This window comes from Bison bison, unplaced genomic scaffold, assembly GCF_000754665.1.
Source record: "Bison bison bison isolate TAMUID 2011002044 unplaced genomic scaffold, Bison_UMD1.0 scf7180017864500, whole genome shotgun sequence".
NCBI lineage: Eukaryota > Metazoa > Chordata > Mammalia > Artiodactyla > Bovidae > Bison > Bison bison.
Genome location: NW_011495059.1, coordinates 6537001 through 6548404, shown reverse-complemented (window position 1 = coordinate 6548404; position 11404 = coordinate 6537001). Strand labels below are relative to the sequence as shown.

The 11404-nt window shown below is 55.1% G+C and overlaps 1 protein-coding gene across 6 annotated transcripts in view; it reads left to right on the top strand.

The window, feature by feature from the left end:
- Positions 1–11404, top strand: part of SRC (SRC proto-oncogene, non-receptor tyrosine kinase) — a 56469-nt gene that overhangs the window by 28274 nt on the left and 16791 nt on the right. For 2 of the 6 annotated variants that reach the window (XM_010829187.1, XM_010829183.1), the window contains 3 exons: positions 4581–4748; positions 6151–6429; positions 8071–8170. In XM_010829187.1, the coding sequence (XP_010827489.1) occupies positions 6162–6429; positions 8071–8170 (368 nt within the window). In that variant the 5' untranslated portion in view covers positions 4581–4748; positions 6151–6161. Of the gene's footprint in view, positions 1–3382; positions 3520–4580; positions 4749–6150; positions 6430–8070; positions 8171–11404 lie in introns of all 6 variants that reach the window. The other 4 variants (XM_010829188.1, XM_010829182.1, XM_010829184.1 and 1 more) reach the window with 3 other exon arrangements.

Below are 11404 nucleotides of genomic sequence, written 5' to 3'. Positions count from 1 at the left end.
GGGGGGGGGCCGCAGCCCCACTTCAAGGGGCCGCGTGGACTCAGGTGAAGGGTTTAGGCCTCATCCAGAGAGGATGATGGGAAGCGCTTATATGTTTCTTTAAGACTCATTGAAAAAAAAATGATGCGAGTAATTTCTAAATGTCATGTCTGACTCTTTGCGACCCCATGGACTGTAGCCCGCCAGGCTCCTCTGCCCATGGGATGCACCAGCCAAGAATAGTGGAGTGGGTTGCCATTCCCTTCTCCACGGGATCTTCCCAATCCAGGGATCGAACCCAGGTCTCCTGCATTGCAGGCAGATTCTTTACTATCTGAGCCACCGGTGAAGCCCATGTTGATATTTAATTGTCTGAAAATGTCTGTTTTACTTTTATTCTTTTTGTTGTTTAGTTGCTAAGTCGTGTGCAGCTCTTCTGCAGCCCCATGGACTGTAGCCTGCCAGGCTTCTCTGCCCTTGGGGATGCTCCAGGCAAGAATACTGGAGTGGGTTGCCATTCCCTTCTCCCAGAGATCTTCCCAACCCAGGGATCGTGCCCAGGTCTCCCGCATTGCAGGGAGATTCTTTACTGACTGAGCCACCAGGGAAGCCCAAGTGATACAACACTTAACATAAAGAAGGGATTTTCCTTTCCCTTTTTCATACCTTTGGATGAAATATTGTGAAGAACTTGGACTTCTTCCAAAACTTTCTCTAAACCTCTATAGCATGTGTGTGTGTATCCGCACATACACATTCACACGTGAATTTACAGAAATAATTGGAGTTGCTGTGTACTACATGCCAGGCACCCCACTACGCCCTTGCCTGCATTGTGTCTTTAATCCTTCCACCAACCCTCGGACCTAGGTAGCACTATTGTCCCCATTTTCCAGATGAGGAAACTGAGGCCCCTGATGGCCCAGAGGACCTTCTACAGTGCTGTCTTCCTCTTTTCACTTAATAGTGTGTATCATGAGCATCTTCCCAGGCCACACGGAGCACTCTTTCTGTTTATTTAGCTGCACAGCTGTGCACTCAGTGAATGGACCATCCCTTATTTATCTGGTCCCCATCTGATAAACACTTAGGTTGTTTCCAGTTTTCCGTGGACAGTTTTGAACAAAAGCCCCATTTGTTTGTATGGATTACAGAGATGCCGCTGGCTTTTGGAGGAGGGGTCTCCACTGCTGACCCAGGTCAGGATGACAAGGGCCTGGCCTCGAGGGAGTAGAGACAGGGTGAGGGGAGGGATGTGTATGAGGAAGATTGGAAGGAAGGATGCGTGAACCAGCCCTGAGACGGAAACGTGGAGTGCGGGGCAGTCTTAGAGGAGGATGCTAAGTCAGTTTGGGGCCCACTGAGCATGAAGCCCTGGGGACACTGATGGGGAAGTGCTGTAGGGCAGGGGTCCCCAACCTCCCGGATCTAATACCTGATGATCTGAGATGGAGATAATGTAATAATATTAGAAATAAAGTGCACAGTAAGTGTAACGGGCTTGAATCATCCCCAAACCATCTTCAACCCCCCACTGTGGTCCATGGAAAAGTTGTCTTCCACGAAACTGTTCCCTGGTGCCCAATAGGTTGGGGACCACTGCTGTAGGGCATCCTGGGGCCTGTCACGGTATTGACAGCACAGGTCCTCTGTCCTGAGCCTGTGGTCAGGAGCAGGTCCCCAGAGGAAAGGGACCGCCTTCCTCTGGGAGCCTCACACATCCCCAGTATGGAGCTCTCCCCACTTCCTCTTGAACCCCAGGGGGGATCTATCTCTGCTTGGGAGTGAGCAAGTGGCAGAAGAGATGTGTGGAGCTAGCCCTTCTCAAATGGGCAGCTCATGGTGACTTAGTGTTTGGGCCCTGAGACAGAGTCCTGTTTCAAGAAAGGAGACCACAGTCTGGAAGGATGGTCGGTCCCAAGGTGACACACCCTAGCAGGGACTGGATCCCTCCCTAAATGTGCTGTCCTTCTAGCACACTCTGCTGTGTCAGAGCTTGAAATCTTGGGTCTTTCCTGGTGGTCCAGTGGCTAAGACTTCACGCTCCCAATGCAGGGGACCTGGGTTCTATCCCTAGTCAGGGAACTAGATCCCACGTGCCACAACTCAGAGCCACGATGCAGCCAAGTAAATAAATAAATATATTTTTAAAAAATTTGAAATCTTGGTCTTTCTAGAGGAACGGGGCTAGGCTGCCTTATCCAGTCATGCCCCATCTGCCATGGGCATCTATCTGGCTGTTTGTGTGAAGGAGAGGTCCAGAAGGCAGGAGGTGGACCCCATGAGCAACCCCTGATTCTTACCTGCTCAATGTGGTTTCATGTCCCCATTTCTTTTCATTCTCATCCTCGCTGTGTGACCTCAGGCAGGTGCCTCAACCTTTCTGTGCTTCTGCTTCCACATCAATAATATAGAGACACTATTAATGTCTACCTCCCAGATTATCATGGGGATTTGATGAGTCAATATTTGCAAAGTGCTTAGAGCAGGGCCCAGTACAAGGTCCAGGTTCCAGGAGACTTTGAATATCTCAGATACATGGTCTTGACCGTGTGGCATTGCAGGAACAAAGCAGGATGCAAAGTGCTTAGTCTTTGCATTTAGTCTTTTGTCTCTTCCACAAATATTTCAGAATACCTAGTGGGGATAAGGAAATGGATCTGACCTGGTCCTGCCTGGAGGGAGCTTGGAGTCAAGCACACTAGTGGGGTCCCTGGATTCGGTCTTATGTTTATATGACACTGGAAGGAAGTCCACCGCCATGCCCAGGGGCTGGCATGTTGCCAGCATCTTCTGTGTACTTCCTCATGGATCCTCCCAGTGGCCCTATGACCTGGTACTTACTGGTATTATCCTCAGTTGGCAGAGGAGGAAACTGAGGCATGAGGTCCTACACTGGGCTTGTAGGGCTGGAACTCACACAGATGGTCTTCTCCAGTGTTCTTGCCCTTGACCTCAACCCGCCCACCTCTCTCCAAACACATGGTACTTGTATAATCATTGTGTAACAAAAACCCAAACCCCACCAAACCAACAAACATTGCAGTCAGAGGCCCCAGGCCACCTTAGTCTTGAAGGCCCTCTTATGCTTTTTCTGAATGCCTCAGTGGGGAGTGGTCCTCTTGGTCAGTGTAAGAACTTAGAGGCCAGGAGCTTTTTTCCTTGCTCCTTCCCAAGAGGGCACATGCATCCTCTTGGTGCTGGAAGGGCCTCCGAGGTGCAGCCCTGGCTGTCCCTCGCCCTCCATGGCACGTCAAAGGACTCTTTTTCTTGTCCTTGATTACTTCTAGTGACAGCAGGCTCATTCTTTATCATTTAGTTCCTTGTAAAGAAAATTTGGGCTTTTAGAAAGTTCTTCATTAAAATTAAAAAAAAACTTTTATATTTTTATTTCCTCTCAAAGTCCTGCAAACAAGTCCACTGTTAGACCATGCACCCCCTGAGACAGGACCTGGCCAGTCCATCTCTGTGTCCCCCTGTGGTGACTGGCAGAGGGCTTACTGCACAGTTGGTGCTGTGAATACTGTTCCGGGGGAGCAGGTGAGTGGGAGGTATGGTGGTTGGGGCTCAGCTTCCATCAAGCCTGGGGCTGTGGGCTACTGGGTCAGTAGGTCCCACAGGACGGCAACCATATGAGCACTGCTGGGCATCATGACCTCAAGGGATTGAGTTGCCATAGAAATCAGCTTTCCCAGGCCCATCAGCATGTTGCTCCCCTGGTGATCTTTTGAGCAGGTCTCCCCAGGGCCTTCCCAGCCCCACATTCTCTGAGCTGGTTGGCCCCCAGGGAGCATGCAGGCCACACCCCTATTGTGTAGATAGGCAGCCTGAGTCCCAGAGGGTTAGAGGCACTGGCTAAGGTTCACCTAGGGAGGGGCATCGCATAGCTGGGCTTAGTGCTTAGGGCAAACAGTCTTCCCCAAGGCCCCAGCCAGTCATGGGGACTTTTCCCCATTCATGGGTTCCCAGAGGAATTCTGGACTGATTCCAGGACCTGCAGCATCCCCGAGGGAGTAATTGGAACTCACGTCGCCAGTGTGTCCAGAATGACAGTGTCAGTAATAGCTGGTGTGGCAGGGTGATTACTGTGTTCCCAGCACTCTGCCTTGCCTTCAGTTGTCACAGTCATTTCCTGATGAAGAAATGGGGTACATAGAGAAGTTAAGTCATTTGCCTGAGGTCACAGAGCCAGTTAGGGGCAGAGCTGGGATCCAAGAGAAGGGAGTCTGGCTTCGGAGCCCACCATGCTATACCTGGCCTCACTCTCTCTCTTGCTTTGAGAGGAATGAAGGATCTTTCGGGTCTGGGGAGCACTTAGCACTGGGCCTGCCAGAGTCAGAGCCAGATAAATCATGACCCAAGGGTCAGCGCCTTGGCAATGTCTCTTTCTAAAATCGTTATTTATTTGGCTGTGCTGGTTCTTAGTTGTGGCACAGAGGATCTGAACCTGGGGTCAGATCCCTGAGCAGGGATCGAACCCAAGCACCCTGCACTGGGAGCACAGAGTCTTAGCCACTGACCACCAGGGAAGTTCCTGATTTCTCTTTCTAATCATATCCCCTCAATAGTCCTGAGAAGTCTGCTTTATCCCTACTTTGCAGATGAGGACACTGAGGCCCAGAGAGGGGAAGTGACTTGCCTAGGGTCACACAGCAGGCAGAGGTGGAGCAGGGCCTCTAGTCCACGACCCCTGACTCCACACTTGGTGTTCGTGCTCTGACCTCAGGCTGCTTCCCAGGTCCTCTGGGATAGCCCCTGCTTTCCACCAGGTGAGGTGGTGACCCATCGGGGCTGCCAAGATGAGGGAGCTGCGAGGGGTGGCCATAGTGGGTGGGGAGACCCTGGCCAGGCTTGGTGGGAGTCAGCACCTGTAGATGAGGACGTAGGGAGCAAAAGGGGGTGGTGGGGTGATGGTCATCACTGGGGAGTTTGCAACTTGAGTTTCTTTGTGTTTCCTGATCTCTAGCCCACCCAGATTCCTGCTTAGACATCTCCTAACTCTTCAATAGTCACACATTCACTCATTCATTCAGCTGTTTATTGAGCACCTACTATGTGCCACTTCTAGGTACTAGGAGTGCAGCAATGTGTCTAGATGGACAAAAGCCCATAGGAATAATCATATAATCACACACGTGCACGCGTGCGCGCGCGAACACACACACACTGGGTCACGTGACCCCACAGACTGTAGCCCGTCAGGCTCCTCTGTCCATGGAATTCTCTAGGCAAGAATACTAGAGTGGGTAGCCATTCTCTTCTCCAGGGATCTTCCCAACCCAAGGACATAACCTGGGTCTCCTGCATTTTAGGCAGACCCTTGACTGTCTGAGCCACCAGGGAAGCCTCATGTTATCAAGAAGAGGCACAAAAGGAAGGGAACTTAAACCAATGAAAGTAGTTTGGGAGCACATCCAAAGGAGGTGAATTTTTTTTTCCTTAAGAGCATTATTGAAGTATAATTGACATGCAGTAAACTGCACATGTTTAAGGGGTGCAGTCTGATAGATTTTGACACATGGATGCACACATGAAACCATCCACATAGTCAAGATAATCCATCACCCCAAACGTTTCCCTCCCACTCCCCACATGCTGCCTTTGGGCTGAGAACTGAAAGACACATGAGTTACTCTGCTGAAATAGTCAAGGAAAAGTATTCAGGTGGAAGGAAGAGCATGTGCAAAGGCCCTGGGGCTGGAATGAGCTATCAGCCATCTCTCCTTCTTCCAGCTGCCTGCTATACCCCTGCCCTGGTTGCAACTTTTAGCACCTCGTTCCTTGGTGTAGGACAGTTTCAGCCAACCATGTATTCACTCAACAAACCCTCAGCCCTCTCCTGGGTGCCTGGAACACACACATGCCTCAGATGCTGTCCCTGTCCAGGAGGGACGGACACGGTGTCTCAGGGGAAGGGGGCGGGGTGCAGTTAGGGCTTCTGATTATGAGGCATTTCTTCTGTGCTTGACCTTATACCAAGGAAGCCCTTTATGCGTGCCATCACAATTCCCATTTTGTAGATGGAGTAACTAAGGTTCTGAAAGGTAACTTACCCAAAGATATCTCTTTGGGCCTCAGTTTTCCCATCTGTAGAATGAGTGGAAGTGCGGGCTAAGGGGCCCAGGTAGCCCTGTCTGCTCCCAGAGTCCTTCACCTCAGGGTCCTCTCTAGTCTCCAGGACCATGGGCAGCAACAAGAGCAAGCCCAAGGATGCCAGCCAGCGGCGCCGCAGCCTGGAGTCTGCTGAGAACACCCACGGAGGCGGCGGCGGTGGCGGCGGCGGTGGGGGTGCCTTCCCTTCCTCACAGACCCCCAGCAAGCCAGCCTCCTCTGATGGCCACCGCGGCCCCAACACGGCCTTCGCCCCTGCAGCCGCTGAGCCCAAGCTGTTCGGAGGCTTCAACTCCTCGGACACAGTCACCTCCCCGCAGAGGGCGGGGCCCCTGTCTGGTCAGTGTGCCTGGGAGTGTGAATGCCGGGTGGCGGTGTGCCCCGGAGGGCAGCGATGCCCGCTTTCTGGGCTGCTGTTTCTTTCTCTTAATGATGGGGAGGAGTCTAGGGGTTACTTGGTCTTAGGGCCTATTGGGAGTTTTTTGGAGGCTTTATAAACTGGAAAATGTGGTGCACACGCCATTGCCTTTAGGGCTGAATTCTGATGCACAGTATAAAGGGCCCTAGAGATAAAGGGCTGCAGGTGGAAACTGAGGCCCAGAGAGCCGGGGGCTTCTTGGGGAGGCCCGAGGACCAGGTCTGAGGCTTTCCTTTTCGCTCTGGTTAGCCTTGAGATGGATCAGGACTGGAGGCAGTGAGTGGCCAAGGGGACGGGACAGGTTTTAGGAGAGAGCGAGCTCGGGTCTTCAGAGGCCCGAACCTACGAGATGCGCCCCTGCGCCCTCTGCTGGTATTGAGGGGGTACAGCAGCCCCGGGCGAGTGAGGCTTAGTAAGAGATGTAGATGTGGTTCTGGAGAGGTAAGACCCTCACACAAACACGGGCATTTCTACCGGGACACCTTCAGACGGACACACACACACACACAGTCGGCAGCTCATTCAGAGACACCCATATAGGACACGTGCACATGTTAGGCTGAAGATTCCATCGTGGACACAGAGACAGAGGGACGCAGGAATGGGCACCCTCCAGGCACAGCCACACACCCAACGCAGATGCACACAAATACAAATGCACATACACAGAAACGCCTTCTACTCCCAGATGGAGACAGACACGTGCAGTCACAGCCCTTCAGAAGTGCACACATGCTCAGCTAGAACCCACGGACTCGCAGATGCACAAACGTGCAGTGAGAACACAGACGTGCACCCAAGTGGGACAGATGGATCCACAAACACAGCCATTCATTTGTTCAAGAGACAGTCGTGGCGCCCCGCCTGTGTGCCAGGTCTCTTCTGGTGTCAGGAACACAAGCAGTGTGTAAAACAGACAAAACCCTCCTGGGGAAGAGAGGCGAAGAGCGAGTTGTGTGAACTGTGCCGTGTGTTTGTGGGTGGTAACTGCTCTGCAAGAACACGGAGGACAGGGAGGGACGCTGGGGGATGTGTGGATGGAGGTTGTAACTTAAGATGGGCACAGAGAAGGCTTCAGGAGGGACAGTCACCCGCAGCCAGGATCGTCCCTGATGGCCCGAAGCACCCAGAGTCACACAGAGAGTCACAGAACCACCTCCCCAGGGGCAGTTTCCCTTCATTCACTGCTTCATTCACCCCATGGTTGTTTCTTGAGCACCTGCTATGCGCCAGACTCTAGGAACAAAACAAAGATGCCTGTTACTGGGGACTTCGGGTTCTGGGGGGAAGACATACCAAACAGAAGCCGACACCGAGCATCACCCGCTGGGCTCGTCACCTGAACCTGCTCAGACGCACGTGAGAGACCCACGTGCCTCCTCCGTGCCCTCACGGCTGTGCCAGACACATAGACACAGGGGCCATGCGTAGAAGCCTGCCGTCGGTAAATGAAAGCAGGCCTCCGGGCTGGCAGTGGGGGACCCACCCCCACCCCCAGGGTGCAGGGCTCTCCTCCGCCAGCCAGGGCCTTGGCTGTTCTGACACGCCCGTCTTCTGAGCAGGCGGAGTGACCACCTTCGTGGCCCTCTATGACTATGAGTCGCGGACAGAGACTGACCTGTCTTTCAAGAAAGGGGAGCGGCTTCAGATTGTCAACAACACGTGAGTGCCCCCTGGGGACCCTGATCCGAGCCACTTCTGAGCATCCCAGAGCCAGCTTGATGGGCAGTGGGTGGGGCTGGACGTCAAGGCAGCCGAGGTCCAGGGAACCCATCCTGGGCATCCTGGGGCCTGTGGGGGTGATGAGGCAGGCATCCTGATGAGGTGGGTGGGGCTTTGGGAGGGCTCCAGGGACAGGGATCTGGGTTCGGTAACTGGTCCACAGAGCGTGGTGCTCCAGATCCCAGCACCCACAGAGGGGTGTGTGGTCAGCACAGGACTGGGCCCGGGACCTGGGGCTACAAACAGCAGGGCCTTTGTACTTGAAGGCTGTGCCCCCAGAGGTGCTGGAGCGCCTGGGGCTGCCCAGAAAATGAGTCTTCAGCTGTAGAGGGAGGCCCCTGCATTGGCAGGGTTGGGGGACCCATATTAGGGACCCAGCGTGAGAGGGGTCAGGATAGGGCATGGGGAGGATGGGGGCATAGGATGTGGAAGGCAGGGCACCCTAGGGTGGCATCCATGCCCCCCTCCAGGACTCCAGCCTTGGCATGGGGCATCCTAGGGCCAAGCTGATGAATGGAGGGGCTGGGGCCCCTGTGAGTGATGAACTGATGAGGGGGGTGGGGCTTCAGCCAGGGGATGAGGTCCTTCGCCTCCTTCCTCCTCCTGTCCTTTCCCTGCCCAGAGTGCAGTGGGGAGTGGGGTGCAGCACCTGTCATGGGGGGTGGGGAGTGCAGGCTTCGGGTGCCGTGCCCTGGGGTGATCACAGTAGGGGCGGAGCTGGCAACAGAAGGCGGGGCACAGTTCCACACCAGCTGCCTTCCTGCCCTTGGACGGCCTGCTCTCCCCTCTCTGCCACCTCCCATCCTGCCCCACTCCTGGCCCGTGCTTGCTCCCTCCAGCTCTCTCTCAGCTTCTCCCTCTCTGCTTCTCTCTCGCTGGCCCTAGGAGGAAGGTGGATGTCAGGTGTGTACGCGCTCCCAGGGCGGCGGGCTGGGTGGGGGTGCTTCACTGGTGGGGGTGGGGCTGCATGCGCTTCCGCCTGCACCCCCTTGGCTGCACCCCCTCCGGCTTCCCCAGCTTCCGTCCTCACACCCTAGAGTTGGACCAGGCTGCACCCCCAGGCTGAGAATGGGGAGGGTCCTCTCATCACCCCTGTCACTCCCCGTCACACCTCTTCCCCATCCACCTCCTGCTCGCTCAGCTCCCCCCGAGTGCCAGCTGCATGCAGGGCCAGCGCTGGGCCCAGGGAGGCCTGGGTGGAGAAGGCCACGTCCTCCTGGGGCCAGAGTATAGCGGGACTGGCCCTAGTCCGGCCCCGTGGCCGGTGGAGGGCGGGGCTGGGGTCAGCTTGGTCTTTAGGGGGCCGCGCTGTGTGCCCACCTCTGGTGGTGACCAGGGGCTGGGAGACTCAAGCAGGACCTCAAAGGAAGCACAGTGAAGCAGAGGTGCTGGAGTGGGGTGGTAGATGCCAGCACCCCTCACAGAAGGGCAGCTCCTGGGAGGGTGCAGTGCTGGAGGGGTTTACATGCCTTCAGGGCTATGGAAGGGCGAGAAGGTTCTAGAGGGTAGAGTGGGATTGATCCCGGAGCATCCCTGAAGGCCTGGCTAAGGAGGTTGGACATCCCCACCGTCTCCAGTCATTTCTTGCTTGTTCGTGCCTGCCTGCTGTTATGCATGTTGTTCCCTCTGCGTGAAAGGCCCCTTCTCCCATCGGTCTGGCAAACTCCTACTCATCCCTCAAGATCCAGCTCAGAAGTGCCTTCCTTGTGAGGCAAAGGGGGAAAGAGGGGTAGGCATTTTTACCCACGTCCTTTACTCTGCTGCCGTTCCGCCTGCCAGGGCTGTAGATATGGGGGCGGGGCCATCACCATATTCATTCCTCATATGGAAGGAGGAAACTGAGGCTCAGAGATGTAAAGGCCCTTGCCCAAGGTCACAGCCACCAAGTAGCAAAGCCAGGATTGGAACTTGGGCAGCAGCTCTCTGTCTTCTTTAAGCTGTTCTCCCAAGGGGAGGGGCCTTTCCCAGCTCCCCCAAACCCCTGCTGTCTGAGTCCCAATGCCACTCTAGTTCTCTCCTGGTTCCAGCTGTTTCCATCTGCCCACCCCCAAACTGGAAACTCGTTGAGGGCCGCTCTTGTGCCTGCCACATTTTGGGGCCCCCCACCCCATGTTCCTCACCCCACTGGGGGTACCCAGGTGGTACTGGAGCACCATTTCTTGTGCCCTGCTTGTGGGCCTGTGCTCACGCTGACCGCTTCAGTTGCGTTGTTTTATTTAAAAGGCACCATAGCCCTGGGAAGTGGAAATGTTTGTTGGCTCCATTTTACAGATGAGGAAACTGAGGCCCAGAGGGGTGAAATGACTTTCTCAAGGTCACACAGCTAGTAGTGGCAGAGCTGGGCGGCGGGGAGGTAGGCATGACCCTGAGCCCTTGGAGGAGGGGCTCTGTGCAGGTGCAGAGGAGCTGGGAGGAGGGAGGGGCCCGAGCTGGGCGGGATGGTGCCTCAGGCTGGAGGAGACTTTGAAGTGTTGGGGAGATCTCAACTGGCAACGATGGGAAGGGCTTCTTAGGGAACTCACAGCTTGAGCAAAGGTGTGGCCAGAGGAAAGTTCTGGAAACTTTGATCCTGCCTCTTTCACTTGTCCTTTGCCAGCCCCTTCCTTTCCTTCTTCCTGCCTTCCAGGATGGGCTGCCAGGAGGGCCGGAAGTGATGGAGATCTGTCCATGGGAAGCCCATGGGGGGCAGTGAGGTGCCCCGATTAGAAAGTGGGGGTGGATCGGGAGCCCTTCCTCATATCACAGCACTCAGCTGCTCCTCTGCCTCAGAAGTCGGGTGATGATGGAGTTGGGGGGGAGCTGGCATTAGAGGAAGAGGAGGGGTAACAGGATCGGGGATGGGACAGGGAAGCATCCCTGTCCTGCTTCCCTTAGTGGAAGATAGGCTACCCACGCGTGAGGTTTCATACCTCACCCTGGGAACACCCCGCATGTCCTTGTACCGTTATTGCTTAAGCTCCATTATTGTGAGCCCCCTGCACCCACCCCACACCCTGCAGGAGTGAGGGACTTTCTGAGTCTAGCCTGTGGCTGGGCTGGGAGTTGGGGAGGGAGAGCTTGAAGCTGAGCCTGTTGGGGCTGGGCCAGGGCTGGCTGGGTTGGAGTCCTCACAGTAGCTGCCTGGAAACCCTGCTCCTTGGATCTCCATGCCACGTGGTCCTGGACCTAGAGCTC